Source organism: Lynx rufus, unplaced genomic scaffold (genome assembly GCF_022079265.1).
Source record: "Lynx rufus isolate CCGP_SWC_20201006 ecotype Redwood Valley unplaced genomic scaffold, mLynRuf1.p SCAF_24, whole genome shotgun sequence".
NCBI lineage: Eukaryota > Metazoa > Chordata > Mammalia > Carnivora > Felidae > Lynx > Lynx rufus.
The window spans coordinates 18,174,671-18,191,885 of record NW_025814839.1 but is presented as its reverse complement, the minus strand read 5'-3'; the positions used below and the strand labels follow the sequence as shown (position 1 = coordinate 18,191,885).

Below are 17,215 nucleotides of genomic sequence, written 5' to 3'. Positions count from 1 at the left end.
CCCAGAGGGCATTCTCTGCAGTAATCCCAGGCAGGACTCAGGGGCACAAGCAATCCCAAACGACGCTCTGCTTCTCTTAGAGACAAGCGAATGAGGGGGTGGGTGTGAAAGTGAAAGCAAGCCCGGGGCAGGCTGGCAGCCGACTTGGCAGGTGGCAGTGGGAGTGGGTGATGGTAGGAGTTAGTACTATTATTTCATGATGGACATCTGTTGTTTTTGCCCACCCAGCATCTAGTCTGTCTTCTGGCACCAAAAATGCTTGCTTTCCTTCAGAAAATCACTCTCTTCTCTTGCCCTGTCCGATCCACAGAGACTAGGACAAGTGTCTGACAGACATAGTCACTTGGATTCATGGCGACTGGCTTAGGAGAATGCAAACGGGCCTGGACTGTTGCTGGAACTACCGAGGGGAAGGGAGTTAGGGGAGTTGCTAAGCTGTAAGGACACAGCCTGGAACAACTGACCTCACGCAGGCTCCACCTGTGGGAGCCTTCCTAAGGGAGAAGCCACCCCAAGGAGACAGAGACAGTCCTGATGCCACCATCTGGGCACCCTCACCCAAGCATGCTGGAAGAGAGCACACTCCCAGAACTTATCGGCTACAGGAACCAGTAGGTGCCCTCTTTGTTGCCTGGACCAATTTTCAACCAATTCTGACCAACACCAATACTACCATTCGTGAGTGCTTATCATGGGCTGGGCACATGTTAGGGACATTACACAAAGCATCCCATTTAACTTTCAGAGCAACAGGATGAGGAAAAGTCTTACAACCCTCATCTTCCAAATGAGGAAACTGAGGCTCAGAGAAGCAGAAAATTAGTGGAAAGCCACCAAGCCAGGAAAGGGCAGAAGAGGGGTTTGGACTCTGGGGTCTCCTATCCCAAGGCTCATGCTCTGACCCAACAGGTTACACTCCCTAGCTGGAGAGCAAAGATTTCTGTGCTTACAAACACGTTTTAGAAGCCCCCTTGCGTGAGCAGACAGTGCCTGGTTCACAGAAAATGGAATACAATATGAAAAGATGCTCAACCTCACTCAGAACAGAAATGCAAACAAAACCAACAAGGTACACTTTGTTGTTTATCAGACTGGCAAAAATTGTTTGAGGATGTACTAGGTTGGCAAGGAGGTAAGGTGAATGCCACCTCTGAGATCGGAATGTAAACCCTCTACACTGAGGGAAATGTGGAACAACTACTCCCATCATCAACGCATGGGCCCATTTACTAGAAAGAATTTATCTAAGGGGGTGCCTGGGTGGCTCAGTCAGTTAAGCGTCCAATCTCACAGCTCGTGGGTTCGAGGCCCACGTTGGACCCTGTGCTGACAGCTCAGAGCCTGGATCATGCTTCGGATTCTATGTCTCCCTCTCTCTCTGCCCTTCTGCTGCTCACACACACTCTCTCTCTCAAAAATAAGCAAACATTAAAAAAAAGAAAAAAAAAAAGAATTTATCTAAGGATTATCCCCCAGCTAGACTTGCAGATGTGCCCTACCCAGGTTATTCACAGCAGTATTGATTACAAGAGTAGAAGACTGACACCTTCGTATCTATCAGGGGAGGCTGGTTAAATAAACATGGCACTATGCAGCTGCAGAGTCCCATAAATTAGTAACAGCAGGGCCTTCAGATGTATTTTTAAGGGAAAAAGTCAAGGTGTTATACAATTTGACAGGGTATAGTGTGCTATCAGTAGCATTTATTTATTTACTTTGATTATTTTTAATGTTTTATTTTTTTGAGAGACAGAGAGAGAGAGACAGAGCATGAGTGGGGGAGGGGCAGAGAGAGAGGGAGACACAGGCTCCAAAGCAGGCTCCAGGCCCTGAGCTGTCAGCATAGAGCCTGACCCAGGGCTCAAACTCACAAACAGTGAGATCATGACCTGAGCTGAAGTCGGATGCTTAACCAACTGAGCCACATAGGTGTCCCTTATTTATTTATTTTGAAAGATTATATATTTATTTTGAGAAAGGGAGAGAGAGGGAAAGAGCACGTGGGAGGAGCAGAGAAAGAAAGAGAGAGAATCCCAAGCAGGGCCCGATGTGGGGCTCGAACCCACAAACTGTGAGATCATGACCTGAGCCAAAACCAAGTCAGATACTTAACTGACTGAGCCACCCAGGCGTCCCCAGTAGTGTTTATTTTTAAGTAATTTCTACACCCAACATTGGGCTCGAACTCACAACTCCAAGATCAAGAGTCGCATGTTCTACCAATAGAGCTGGTCAGGCACCCCATGATAGTGTCTAAAAATAAATGAGAGGCAACATATACATGGTTGAGCCTTAGTATTTATACACAGAGTCCATATTTCGAATTTGCCTATTTTCTAAAATGTACTTGTAACCCCAAAATCAATGTCTGGGGGCTTTCGCGATCTTGCACAGCAAAGTGCAGGGCAGTGAAAAGTTCAAGTTGCCTGAGGTGTTACATACTCGCAGCTGAGGTCCAAGAAGGTGATGCTCTGCCTTGTTGTTTCAGCTCTCCTACCATAAATAAGTGGCCTTTTCACAATCTATTTAGGACCATATCTTTCACATTTTGTTTTTTTGTTGGTGCTTTCACTGTTTCAAAATGGTCTCCAAGGGGCACCTGGGTGGCTCAGTCGGTTGAGCATCCGACTTTGGCTCAGGTCACAATCTTGCGGTCTGTGAGTTCGAGCCCCGCATTGGGCTCTGTGCTGACAGCTCAGAGCCTGGAGCCTGCTTCCGATTCTGTGTCTCCCTCTCTCTCTGCCCTTTCCCCGTTCATGCTCTGTCTCTCTCTGTCTCAAAAATAAATAAATGTTAAAAAAAAAAATTAAAAAAAAACCAAAAAACAAAAAAAAACACCCAAAATGGTCCCCAAGTGTAATGCTGAAGTGTTGCTGTCTAATGTTCCCAAGTGCAAGGAGGCTGTGATGTGCCTTATGGAGAAAATATATATGTTACTTAAGCTTCATGCAGGTGTGAGTTACAGTACTAGCAGTCATAAGTTCAATGTGAATGAATCAATAATACATATTAAAATGTCCCTAAACAGAAACACAAAAAACAAGATTACTGTATTGACTGACGAAACTATTGTAATTAGAGGCTTGTAGGAACTCAGCTCTATACTTCTCTTAGAAACAATGGGTTCAGCACTCGTTAATTCAGTGTTTGCAGTGACTTTATAGAATGTAAGTACCATGAACAGTAAGAACCAACTACGTCTGTATATGTTTACTTGTATGTAGAGGTGTGTATTCCTATACTATCTCTGGAAGTATCCTCAAGAAGCCAATAAATGACACCAATGACTTCTGTGAGGAGAACTGGGTCGTTGGGGTGCCTGGGTGGCTCAGTTAAGTGTCTGACTTTGGCTCAGGTCGTGATCTCGGTCTGTGGGTTCCAGCCCCACGTCAGGCTGTGTGCCAACAGCTCAGAGCCTGGAGCCTGCTTTGGATTCTGTGTCTCTGTCTCTCTCTGCCTCTCCCCAGCTTGTGCTCTCTCACTCTCTCCATAATAAATAAATAAACTTTAAAAAAAAATGATTAAAAAAAAGAACTGGGTTGTCAGGAAAGTGGTAGGAAGACTTAATCACTATATATCTGTTCTTATTTTCTCAATTTTGAATCAAGTCAAAGTATTACCTATCCAAAGATAAATATGAAATTAAACCCAGAAGCTTCTGCCTGCCTTCAGTGCACACCATCACAGACCGTCTTCACAATATCCCCTTAGGTAGTGCAGTGTGAGAGGAAAAGGGGCCACACCTGTCAGCGCTACGTCACTTACCTGACCACCCTGTCAATGCTGTATTATGAAGGGCAGGGCCCTGAGGCCTCCTGGCTGAGGGGATGGTTTCGGGGCAGGATGGACTGTAGTGGTGCCAAGCCACCAGTCATGCATGACCCACATCCTGCCCCAAGTCACCCCACTGGACAGCTCACCTGGGTGCTCTCATCATGGAAGCCCTCAAGGAAGCTCTCTAGCAGTTCATCGGCATTGTCAATTCGCTCAGCGTACTCGCCTACAATCCAAATCATGGCAGCCCGGGCCTCAGGCTCATCCAGAGAGTCCAGGTTCTCACATAGCGTGGCGATCACACTCTCGTACCTAAAAGATGGGCATACAGACGGCATATGAGCAATGAAGGAGCCCGGGCAACCCAGGGGAGGCCCAGCAGGGGCCAAGAGAGACAGGAAGCTGCGCCGCAAGACTCTGAGAGAGTGGTGAGTAATGGGATTTGAGTTTATCTGTTACATTCTAGTGCTTATTTTGGTGTGGGGAGCAGAGGAGAAGCAGCTCAGAAGTAAGAAAAAAACAATGGGTTTCTTTCGAGAATGCCATTTATGGCAGAGCAATAAGGAAGAAGGGAGAGGCTCCTTCTTGCTTTTCCTCCCCACCACCCCTGTCCCCAGCAGGAGCCACATCACTCTCACACTGGGAGGGGTGGGCACATACTTGTTGGGGTATTTGCGGAAGATGTCCTTGATGACCACGATGGCTTCCTGGACAACGTAGTTGACCTTGGTCTGGATGAGATCCAGCAGGGTGCTTACACAGCGCTCTGCAGATTGCTGCGGGAAGAGGAATGTGGGCAAGTCCCTTGCACCCACTTCCAACAGAACCTCTGATGACCATGCCTTGGCCAAGGGCTCAGTCATGCCTTGCCCCCTTCCTTGCCACAGTGGGAAAACAGGAGAACCCGCTCCCCAGATAACAAGGGGGAGAATGAGTACAAAATGACAGCCCGAGGATGGCAGGGACACAGAGAGATACAATTAGACTGAGAAGGTCAGTGAGCTCCTGAGTGGGGAGGATATTTGCAGTGCCTCCAGGCGAAGCCTTGAGGGCAGAGTGACTATGCTCTAGCCTGATACCACCTCTCTTCTACTTGTTTCCCAAAATGGGTTCCTATGATCAAAGCCAGAAAGTCTCTACTTGAACCCTACCCCCACCCCTTATGCCAACATACTGCACTAGTGCCCTTGTGGGAGAGACTCTCAGATTCTCCCCATAAGCACCAACAGGAAAATGCCTCAAGGGGCTGGGCTGAGGTGACCAGCTGTCCCAGGATCTCCCAATTCCCAGTGGACTAATTTAAGGAGAGTCACCTCATTGGTCAAGGAACAATGCCATAGGCAGAGAATGGGAGGGATGAAACACCAGGACACAGGGGTCTGGACAGCCCTTGGGAGCTTGGAGAAAAGGACGTCTGCACAGTCAAATCATGATTATTGCTAAAACGTACAGCAGGCAGAGCCCCTGCCCCAAAACTCCATGGAGTGAAAGCTAAGTCTACTGGGGCCACCACTGGCTGGGGCTGTCCCACCACCTTAGCTAATGCTGCAGAACCCATGGTTACAGATGGGTTTGTTTCATCTGCAACAACGTGAAGGCCTAAAGGCGATTACAGAGAGAGGAGCCTAATCAAATCTGCACAATGTGTGCCTTGGGGCCTCCAGTGACCCTCAGGCCTTCCTGGACCATGAGCAGCTGACAGATTCTGCTACAATCAGACTGGTTTCCTGGTTTCAGCTTCCTTCTCCTCCCTCTCCCCGACCAGAGGACAGAGTCCCAGAGCCTCACCTCCACCTTGATCGCACAGCGGCCGATGGCTCGCACAGCCTTCCGTACAAAGTCCACATCCACCTCTGTTGCATATTCTTTCAGCTCTGCCAGAACCTGGGGCCGAAACAGAGAAGGTGGGGTTGGGAGGGGGGATCTGGCAGGGCAACCAACACCCCTGGACAAAGTGTATGCAGACCCCCAGAAGGATGAGATCCTGCGTCCTGCTTGAGGTGGAAGGGTCAAGGGAAGGAGAGAGCTGTCAGGTGGCCCAAGAGGAAAGCAGGGAAGAACTAATTGGCAGGACTGGACAACCCTTGTTTAGGCTGATCTAGCTAACATGGCCACCGAACTACCACTTTTCTTTGGATAGATAAGTAATAGGGAGAACAAATGCCTTAATCATAAAAATGTCAGTTAAGAGTTGCTGAGTGCTTGCCTCTGGAGCCCTGAGCTAAGCACTCTTCATGAGATGAACTGTTAATGGTGAGACAAGGCAGCCTGCCTCGAGACCACAGCTTGGTGGTGGGGCTGCTGTCCAATACCAAAGCTCACGTCCCTGGCTGCAGCCCTCTGCTGACCTGGGCGATGTTGGCCTGGGAGGCCAGACGGATCATGATGTCCAGCTTCTCCAGCTTCACGTAGATGGGGTCGTTGTACTTCACAAAGAAGACCTTCATTTCGTGCTTCAGGATCTCAGGCCTGGTGGCAAGACAGGATTGCCCGAAGAGCAGAAAGCAGGGCGTAAGCCCTATGAGAAAACCCCTTCCATGTTTACTGGGGCATTTCTGGGGTGTGAGGCAGACCCTGACATCTGAACTGTTGTGGCTGCAGGTTCCTGGGCAAGGATCCATTGACTGATCCTGAGCAAGGTTCTGACTGGCCATTGTATGACCAACCATATCCCAGGAAGGGAAGAGGGAATATGAGCAAGAGACAGTTCATATTTGAGAGGTAGCAGGCACCAGGAGACGGGCGTGGCAATCAGACCTTGTGCCAATCCCAGCTTGTGACCTCAGGCCTCTGTTTTCTCACTCATGAAATCAAAATGACACCATACAGGAAGCGTTACCATTGCAGGCCTCAGTCTCTAGTCCTAGAAAGGCCTGGCATCTGGGAGCTCATTTTTCGGGAGTGTTCTCACTGTTCCTTAAATGATAAAGGTGGCTAACTGTGCCTAGACTGTTTGTATAAATAATACGATTTATGCTGAATATCTGCCTTCCCTCTGGGAGTCTGAAATTTTGCTAGGTGCGTATGTGAACAGCCCCAGTAAAAACCTAGAGCGCTGAGTCTCCAATAGGCATCCCTGGGCAGAAAAAATTACACACATGTTGCTGCATTTTTTGTTGCTGGGGGAAGAGTGTGCTGTGTGTGATGCCCTCCCTGTACATGGATTCCTCCAGACTCCACCTGTGTATCCTTCCTATGTCCACACTAAATCTGAGCCATGAAAACAACTATATGTTGACTCCCGGGAGTCCTTCTAGTGAATCTCAGAACATGAGGTCGGTCCTGGGGACCCCGAAAGACACCTACAGGGTGAGAGGTAGATGGGAAGCATCCAGCATGATCGACACCTGCCTCCAAGAAGGTACTTGCTATGCAGGAGCTGTCACCAGTGTCACTGCCCCTCCCTCAACTGGTGCCACGCACCTCGTTTTTCTTAGATGAGGAAATCTGAAAGGTGGAGGGGCTTGCACCAGGTCACATACCTAGTGCTAGTAAGGGCAGAAGCGAGAGTCACTACCCCCCACTCCTATGCCCTTTCCAGAACAGAAGGAAGGAAGAAAAAAGCAGGAGAGAAGACACAGCAGACAGGAAGGAGGTAGTACTACCCAGGTAGTACTCAGTGCTGCTGTACAACTGCGGGGAGGTGCTGGCAAAGTAAGGAGGCTTTGTCATGCCTAGCGGGGGAGACAGGATCCTAAGCTGGGGGACAGGAAGACATGATTTCTGCAATCAGGACTTGGCAAAAGCCGCCCAACCATGTTGAGACTGGGCCAGGTGGTGCCTGGGCAACACAGTCAACTTCTTAAGAGATTTGCCACGTTAAATATAGCACAGGGAGCCCTTCATGCTGATCGGGGTGTACAGGTCGCTACACCTCACTAAATCCCACACCGCAACTACAAATGAATCCCCAGTCTTAGGGCTCTGTGTAGGCACTCAAAAAGTGTTCCCAAATTTACCTCCCAAACCTTCACAACTATCACGATTCCACTGCTATCTCTAGGCCCCCAAGAGTGTCCTAAGAACCAGAATGATGCTTCAAGGACAGGCAGATGTGCTATCTTCCAAGAAAGAATGCCTACAAGAGGCCCTTGTTCTCCACATAGCCCTGCTTCCAGCAAGGGAGCTGCCGGAATGCACGGACGCTCATGAATTAGTTGCTGAGAGAGCCATTTGACTAAAAAGGCTGGGAGAACTCCAGAGACCAGCCTCACTCTGTTCTCTGGATTGTTCCAGAGAACCCCTCCTGTTCTGAGCCCCTCAGACTGCACTAGTTGTTTTTCAGCTCCACCCACCCTGGGTATCTGGCACTTCCCTTTAGAAGCAGTGGCTTACAGCTGTGATCGTTCTATGGGGTGAACAGAAATGGTCTCCTGAGTGACTTTTGCACCCTCCTGCTCAGCCCCCAATCCGATGCAAAGTCCATAGCACTTCACCACTTTGGAGTCCTCCAACCTCAGAGAATTTGACTAAAACTATAGACTCTGTCCCCAGGGAAAATACACACACACACACACACACACACACACACACACACACACACCCCACACAGAATCTTACACCCTGTTTCAGTCCTGTGGACTATGGAGCTATCCCTTGTGTATGGTTAAGAAGCTCCATGCTGCTCTTTACCTCACCTACCTGATTAGGTGAAGCCAGGGTTTCTCACCCTCAGCACTACTGACATTTTGGGATGGAGAGTTCTCTGGGGGTGGAGGCTGTCCTGTGCACTCTACGACACTGAGCAGCATCCTTGGCCTCCATCCACTAGGTGTCAGTAGTACCTCCCAAAGTGTGACAACCAAAAATGTCTCCAGACATTTCTAAATATCCCTTGGGGAACAAAGCTGCCTGTGGCTAAGACTCTGGGTTAAGCTATTAAGACTTCCTGCACGGTGACAGGTCAGCTTCCCTTTGGTCCCGATCCCGTCAAGAGATGCCCCCCGACCCTGAGTGCACGCTGCACGTTTGTGGCAGCCCAGGTACCTTTTCTGTACGATGAGGTTGATGTTGCGCAGGGCCACGTACTGCAGCTCAGGCTCGGCCGACAGCAGCGTGACCAGGGGTGGGGCCAGCTTCTTGAGCAGTGTGCCATAGTAGTCCAGGTCCTTGGACAACATCTCCATGAACTTCATCAGCACCTTCACAGCAGACAGCACCACAGCAGAGTTGGCGTGGGAGAGCCTGGGGGTGACCCGCTCACAGATGCTGGGGTCCATTCCAAGGAGGGGGACAAACAGGAGAGACAGACAAGGAAAACACCCTGTTTTTAGTTATTGAGGGAGTATGGTTTCTGTAGGAAGATCGAGATCCTGCTTCTGGTGCTTGCTAACTGACCCCAACAGGTTAAAACCACTCAGAGTCTGTTTCCTCATCTAGAAAACGGAGGTGAGGATGCCAACTTCACAGGGTTGCTGAGGGCTTACATGAGATAAACCACATAAAGCACCAAGCACGGTGCATGGTAGTTAATAAATACTGGGTAACTGTCAAGTCCCTCCCTTCCCTCGCTACAAGGGCATTCAAAAGGGGCAAGGTATCATGTTGGGTAGGACCAAAAGCGAGGGGTGACCCAGGCGAGTGACCTGCATGACTTCTTCCACCTTCTAAACCAGTGTTTCCTTACCTGTAAAATGTGGACAATGATGGGGCAGCTTCCACAGAGGTGCGTTAAGGATCATCTAATGCATAGGAAGCGCTCAGCAGAGCCCCAGCCACCCAGAAAGAATCCAGTGAATGAAGACTCTGGTACTATCCATCTCCTTTACTCAGCCCAAGGTGACCGGGGTCTCTGTCAGCAACCAGATCAGGCACTGGCTTCTGTTCTGTCTGTACCATGCTGAGCAGGGAGCTGACTGCCTGGCTCTGGCCTCCCTTGAGATGTGTCTGAGGATGGTCTGTGGGGCAAAGCCCTGGCAAAGGGCCCAGTAGAGGTCTGAGGCCCAGCTCATGGTTGGAGCCCTGCAAGGACCAGGTCCCGCTGGGCTGGCAAGCAAGGGGCAGCCTGCTCACCTCTGGGCCTCTCGGTCATCTTTGGGCGTATAGTTGGCCAGGCAGTCCAGGATGAAGATCTGGCCCCACTCGGTGCACTCATTCAGGGCTGTCAGTAGCTTATTAATGGACTGCGGGTTCAGGTCAAGCAGGTTGCTGCTGGGGTGAGACTCGGCAATCTCTGACAGGGCAGCCACTGCGTTTGCCACCACCTGGTTGAGAGGGTGGAAGGGGCAGAGGCTGGGGGCGCTGCTCGGGCCACAGGGCATTGGGGCTAATCATGCTGGCCGGTCAGAGGTTGAATATCCTGAAAGGAACAGGACCCGATGGGCAGGGTCTGCAGCACTGAGACCCCCTCCAAGCACTCACCCTACAGACTCCCCTGTAAACCAGAACAAACATAAGTGCTCCCAACCAGTGGAAAAAAAAAAAAAAAAAGAGGCAAAACAAAAGAAACAAAGGAAAGATCGGGCTCCAAATGCCCGGCAACAGAAAACATTCCTAGCCACCTAACACACGGCCCCTGTCCACCACCTATAGCAAATCAATTCAGGGGCTGTTGAGGGTGCTTCTCGGAGCTAGAAGATTCCACAGAGCCCCTTAGGTCTGCTGGTAACAGATGGGGGCTGGAGTCCAGGGAGGTTGTCAGGTGAAGCACTGGACTCTCAACCCATTTCCACCAGAGTAGCTGTTTTTATGTGTGTTCTGCAGGGTTTTGAACTCTTCCCTGTACAAACGGTGCTCTACTGGCCAATCCTGTACTGGCCACTCAGCACCCATGTGTGATCAGTGTTTCTGTAGGACAGAGCGGGATGGCTGAGCTGAGGGGTTTATGCATTTCACTTTTTTTTAAGTTTTGTTTATTTAAGTAATCTCTACACCCAACATGGAGCTCAAACTCACAACCTTGAGATCAAGAGTCGCATGCTCCCTGGGGCACCTGGGTGGCTCAGTTGGTTAAGCGTCTGACTTCATCTCAGGTCATGATCTCGTGGTCTGAGAGATCAAGCCCTGAGTTGGGCTCTGTGCTGACAGCTCAGAGCCTGGAGCCTGCTTCAGATTCTGTGTCTCCCTCTTTCTGCCCCTCCCCTGCTCACACTCTGTCTCTGTCTCTCTCTCAAAAATAAATAAACATTAGGGGCGCCTGGGTGGCTCAGTCGGTTAAGCATCCAACTTTAAGCTCAGGTCATGATCTTGCGGTCTGTGAGTTTGAGACCTGTGTTAGGCTCTGTGCTGACAGCTCAGAGCCTGGAGTCTGCTTCAAATTCTGTGTCTCCTTCTCTCTCTGCCCCTCACCCACTCACACTCTCTCTCTCTCTCAAAAATAAACAAACATTAAAAAAAAAAAAAAAAGAGTCATACGCTCCTCCCACTGAGCCAGCCAGGCACCTCTGTGCATTTCACTTTAAACAGTGCCTGCCAAACTGCCTTCCAAACTGCTGCCATCCTATGTGTGAGGAGGAGCTCCCTCCCAGCCATACCTTGGTGCCCTGTCCTCCAGGCTATGCTACTTTAAGAGTGACCCTTTGCAACCCTGCAAAGATGTGGGGAAAAGGAAAAGTACTTCACATTCAGAGCTCACCGATGGTGTCAGTAAGACAGTGACAGTGACAGTGACTGGAAGGGGAAGGAGGGCACTAGTCTTGGTTGCATGCCCATTGTGTGTTGGGCCGTGCCAGGCACATTACCTTCACAGGTTAAGCCTCACAGCACTCCTGCCGGCCACGGAGAATTAGATCCATCTTACTGACGAAAAAAAGAGGGCTCTGGAAGGTTAGGCGGCCCACCCAAGGTCACAATAGCTCATGTTAGAAAGGCCACAGAGAAGGCAACTCAGGTCTAGCTCACTCCAAAAATGGTTCCCAAACCACTGCAGGGAGGAGAACAATTAGCCTACCCAGCAAGGCTCTGACTTCCAGGACCCAGGGAGCACCTGGTGGAGGGTCAAGCCAAGGTGTTCCCAAGCAACCCAATAGGTAATGGAACTGGCATGGTGGATGGCAACGGCTTACCATGGGGTTAGAGTCAGAGATGAGGTCTTTAAGGGTGTCCAGGAAGCCCTGGTCCTCTACCAGCTGGGCATTGATGTCGTGGAGCTTGGCTACACACACAGCCGCCGTTTTGCGCACGTATGGGTCCTCATCCTTCAGGCACTTCCGGAGTGGCTCACACAGGTACTCTGTGATCTTGTCAACGCGGATACAACCCATGGTCCGCACGGCCAGGGCTCGGATTAAGGGATTGGGATCCTCACAGTCCTGAGGAGAATCAGCCATTGGCCAGGGGAGCAGGGGCAGACTGAGCAACATCAGGTGCTGCTGTGGGATCTCCCACCAACTGTGGCCAACAGCACCAGAAGTAAGTGCCATGTGGGGACATCCAGCATTTGTCAGATACTGTGCTGGGGCTCTGTGCAATGTTGTCTCTGATTCTCACAGCAGACACACAATACTGTTCCCATTTTACAGGTGGAGCAGCTGAGGCTCCCAGGAAGACTGGGAGCTCGCCCAGTCACAGAGCCGAGCCATGATTCAAACCCACATCCATCTGGCACCATACCCCACAGAACCCCTCACGTGTCTGAATCTGAGCACTGACAGGGCGAGGGGAGCTAGGAAGGTCCTAAAGGTACACAGCACTGACACTTCAAGTTCTCGTTTGCTCCTTAATCTGGAGGATGGAAAACACAGAAAAGGGCAAAGTCTAGAAGGGGAACACAGCTCTCAGATGCTTGTTGAATCCTGCCCTGGCAAAGGATGTAGGGCAATGGTGCATCTCAGGGAGACATGGAGGTCAACAGGCTTTAGGTCACCTCACACGGAATGAGTTAGCAGGGTCTGTAGCAACTGATTTTCTGAGAGAGTGGGAGCCCCCTGCTGGAGGACTAGGCAGCCCTCAGGCTAGGAGTTGGAGGGACTAGAAAAGAGCCTGAGTGGTTTTGCTCAGGGCCGTAGTGTCCTATCCCAAGAGACAAAAGGGAGATGGACCACTGAGCACCCAGGCCCTCTGCTCTTCCTCCCACCAAGCTCCCACTCACCTTCACAAAGGTGTTGACAGCCATGATGGCCATGTCGGGCTGACTCTTGGCATAGTTCATCAAATACAGGTACACCAGCTTCTTCAGCTCTAGGTTGTCTGTCTGCATGCAGTTCACCACATCGGGGAAGAGGGCACTGGAAAGTCAAAATGGTGTGAGTGTGGGGTAAGGCTGGAGAAAGGAAGAAGATTTTTCAAACAGCTAATGGGGAGTGTGTATGGGGAGGTGCAGGGCACAGAGACAGTGGATAGGAGGGAAGTAAAAAGATAACAGGACTTCCTAGTAAAAGGGAGGACATCAGCTCTGCTCTGTTACCATGAACACGTATTGGTAGAAACAGAACCCAAAACTTGATTTGAAAAGCAAAGTCCTCTGTTCTTTTCACAGGGTTCATTCACATACAAGCTCTGTAGCCCATCAGACTTGGCTCAACCCCAGCTCTGTCTAACGCTAGCTGTATGAAGTTGGGAAAATTCCTTCAGCCTCCCACCAAGTCTGAGTTTCCTCACCTGCCCTGCAGGAAAGGTGAAACAAAACCCCATTACACAGGGCCCTTATGATAATGAAAGACAATATACTTTAGGTGTCTGGTCCTTGCCATCCAAGAGTACTGACTACTTGAAAACAACTGTTTTCCTTCCCTGATACTTAACATGGCCCCTTATATTAGAATGTTGGTTCTAGAAGCAGGGATGGACCATGCTGCTTTGACCACAAGGGCCAGCTCAGGTGCCCACTAAAAATCAGCCAGCATGAATGGGCTTTATATACATGGTCTCATTTAACAGCCCCGAGAAGCCAGGCTCTTATCCTCATTTTACAGAAGACAATACTGAGGCTCACGAATGTCAGCTGGCCTGAGGAGCCAGGTCTGGATCTAAAGCTCATGCTCGTGACTGCCATTAACCTGAGGGGAGCCCCTCCCAACATGGTACCCCACAGTCCCAGAGCCACAGGCCCTTAGAGATGTAAAATATGCTTTTTAAAAATGTTTAATTTTTTTTTTAATGTTTAGTTACTTTTGAGAGAGAGAGAGAGAGAGAGAGAGAGAGAGAGAGAGAGAATCCGAAGCAGGCTCCAGGCTCTGAGCTGTCAGCAGGGCTCGAACCCATGGACCATGAGATCATGACCTGAAGTTGGACGCTAACCAACTGAGCCACCCAGGCATCCCTAAAAAAAGTTTTTTTTAACTTATTTATTTTGAGAGAGAGAGAGAGCAAGCAGGGGATGGGCAGAGAGAGAGGGAGACAGAATCCCAACCAGGCTCTGTGCTGTCAGCAGATGTGGGGCTCCAACTCACAAACAGAACCGTGAGGTCATGACCTGAGCCGAAGTCAAGAGTTGGACATTTAACCGACTGAGCCACCCAGCACCCCAGAGATGTGAAATATGCTTAGTTAGAAGCCTATTTTCTGTCTCTGGAATCATAGCCTCCCCTCTCAAGTTTTCTAACTTAATGCACGAGAATGTGGTAACAGAGACTTAAGAGGTCAAAGTGAGCTTCCTGGGCCTCCATAGGAAATAGCCCAGTTGGTGCTGAAATTGAGGCATCACCTCGGAAGGCGAAGAACCAGGAAGCAAGAGGGGGGTGGAGGAGAGGGACAGTTGACAGGCATGTTACATGAGCACAAGTCTACTTGAGATGGAAGAACAAAGATGCTTCCTCTGTGAGGAGGTGACAGTGGTGTTCTAGTTAAAGGAGAGTGGCTTTGTCCTGAAAGGATCTGACTTGGAAGGAGGCCCAGTTTTCCAGCAGATGCCTGATCCCTTTGCCACTCTCTCTACAGCAAGTCTCCCTGCAGAACTGTTTCTTCTGCGGCCCTGTCAGGAGGTCCCTTGCTGAGGTGGCCATAGGATAGGGCAATCCGTGGAGAAGTCTGGAGCAGTGCAATCCTGACACGGGACCCGGATGTGCTGCTCCAGGCCTCTGAGGCATGGAGCTGGGTACTATGAGGGCACAGAGGAGAGGGTATGGGTGGAATCGCCCTGGATTTGGATTTCAGAAGGGCTGGGCATGAGTCCTAGTTCTGTCATTAACCACGTGACTGCCAGGAAGTCACCACACTCCCTTCTTTATGTGGTTTCCCTGGCCATGAATACATCATTACCTACAATACAGGAATTATAAGGAACAGCTAGGTAAAGCATCTGAAGGTGTTCTGCATACTATCAAGTGCTCTGCATTAAGTTGCTGCAAAATCCAGTCCCTGTCCTTGGGGCCTTTATGACGTGGTGGGCAGGGAAACACAAGTACGTGTAAGAAAAGGACAGAATTAGTGACAAAACACAGAGCAAGAGCTGCACATTCAGGGCGGTGGGCTGCGGTGACGAGGGAAGGCAACAGGGAGATCTTGAACAGGTTTTTAAGAGTTAGAAAAACAAGCCGGTAAACGGAAATGAAGAAAGGGACATTCCACGCAAGGACAACGCAGGAGCAAAGAAGAGGCAGCAATACTACATATGATCTGCTCTGGCAACCACATGCAAAGTAGAGGCTGCAAACCAGCGACAAATTCAACAATTCCCACTTGCAGGTGCATGTTACTGGGACAGAGCTTACCCGCAGTGTGTATGTGTTTGTTTAACATCATCTAGTGATCGAAAACAGCGAGATTTAAAATAAAAAATCCAGATTTCCTGTCCTTTTAGAAAACCAGTAGACCTGCCCACACTGGGTTCCATTTTCCCCAGCTGGCAGCAATCCTCTGGAGTTTCTCACATCACAGCCACTTCATTGCCTGTTGCCTTTTTGACCTTGCCTACTTCACTTACCCCACTACCGCCTGACCCCAGCAGCATCTGAGCACGGGACCCCTCTGTAAACAAAGCCCTTCTGTTTGGAAAGGAGGTTCAGGAAGGGAGCTGTAACAAGGGGAGACACGGGTCCCTGGAGATCCCCTCAAGGAGAGATCTGAATTAGACCAAAGCTATGAAGCCCCCCTCCGGCTGCCGCCCGGCCTGTGCCTGCACACCTGACATCTTTGCCCACAGTCATGGACGCAATCACTTTCTTTACCGCCTCCTTCTTCTTCTCCTTCTTGTCACTGTTGAGCTCTGCCTTCAGCTCGAAGATCTCCCCTAAAAAAGGAGGGACGCATGAGTGATCCAACCCCACCCTGCCGGGGGGCCATTCCCAATCTTCCAATCCCAAAACAATGAGATTGTTTAGGTCCTTGGTCTCAGTGACACAGGCAGCAGAGAAGGACAACTCTTAGGAGAGGAATCATCAAGAGGGAAGCTTGGAGGTCGTGCTAGACTGAACAGAGGCAGCTGTGGAAGCTACAAAGGTTCTGACACAAAGTGTGAGGGCAGGTCCTGCTCAGCCAGACGGTTAAACACGTTCAGAGGAAAGTGCTCCTCAGCCACCCTCACCCAAACCCCCAAGGCAGTGTGTGATGGAATCTGAGGATTGAAAATTGGAAGGGAGAGTGTAGGATTTGCTCGATTCCCACACTTGGCTTTTCCTGTTTTCCTGAACCTCCAGTTAAAACAGCGCACTCAGGGTTTCACTTCCTGAGCCACATGTGGTTGCTCAGCTCTGAAAATAGGAATTCAGCTGCCTCACAAGGGCTCGAGCACGTAATACACTGTTCTTAAGAACTTGATGATCTGGAAAAAACAAATGAGGAAATAGGGTTGTTCAGGGCCCAGATAACCCCACTGACGGTTACAAGGGCAGACTTTGGAATGAGACAGGCCTCCTGCCCTCACAACAGCAGCCGCCAGGATTTCCTGAGCCTCTCTTCAAGTCAGGTGCCACACTAACTTTTCCCCACTTCTCATTTCATCCTCATGACAACTCTGCATTTCCCATTTTGCAGATGAGCACCTAGAGGCTGTGAGAGGTTCAGAAACTTGCCCAAGAATATGCAGCTAGTAGCAGATAGGGCCAAGATTCAAAACCGGGTCTGCCAGCTCCAAAGCCCACATGCTCGGGCCAACCAAGGACATCCCTTTGCTTCTCTGAACCGGCTTCCTTGTCTGTACTCTCTCTACTTTGACTGGAACAGTGAAGTCTCTCATTTAACACTCAGATGTAAAATGCTCATCTCAGTGCCAGCACTCAATGCCCTGCATGAAAGGAGACTGTTCTTATTATTAACTTGCCATGTGACCTTTGGCTTAGATCCCTCTTTTGTAGGAGTGTCCCAGGTGGGAATAAAGCAGAGATCTAGATGGATTTACGGTGAGAAAAAAAAACTTGCAGGTTTTTATCATGACTGAACGATGTGGTGTTCAGGAAAGAACTTAAGACGACAGACAGCAAACCAAGTTAATGAAGAACAGTGCCCAGCACAGCCCAGGGCAAGGCCACACTGAGGATATTGCTCAACAGAACCAGGAGGAATCTGCAAACCTTGCAGTTCAGACTCTTGATTCTACAGGACTGAAGGAACACAGGCCCTTCTCCTC

The 17,215-nt window shown here is 49.9% G+C and overlaps 1 protein-coding gene across 3 annotated transcripts in view; it reads right to left on the bottom strand.

Annotated features, from left to right (window-relative positions):
- The window catches only part of AP1B1 (adaptor related protein complex 1 subunit beta 1), a 54,961-nt gene that overhangs the window by 16,927 nt on the left and 20,819 nt on the right, over window positions 1–17,215 (bottom strand). For all 3 annotated transcript variants that reach the window (XM_047088052.1, XM_047088054.1, XM_047088053.1), the window contains exons 3-11: window positions 15,775–15,880; window positions 12,803–12,938; window positions 11,778–12,023; window positions 9,787–9,977; window positions 8,761–8,982; window positions 6,123–6,243; window positions 5,563–5,658; window positions 4,435–4,550; window positions 3,921–4,086 (exon numbers count right to left, since the gene is read on the bottom strand). In XM_047088052.1, coding sequence (XP_046944008.1) covers window positions 3,921–4,086; window positions 4,435–4,550; window positions 5,563–5,658; window positions 6,123–6,243; window positions 8,761–8,982; window positions 9,787–9,977; window positions 11,778–12,023; window positions 12,803–12,938; window positions 15,775–15,880 — 1,400 coding nt within the window. The remainder of the gene's footprint in view (window positions 1–3,920; window positions 4,087–4,434; window positions 4,551–5,562; window positions 5,659–6,122; window positions 6,244–8,760; window positions 8,983–9,786; window positions 9,978–11,777; window positions 12,024–12,802; window positions 12,939–15,774; window positions 15,881–17,215) is intronic.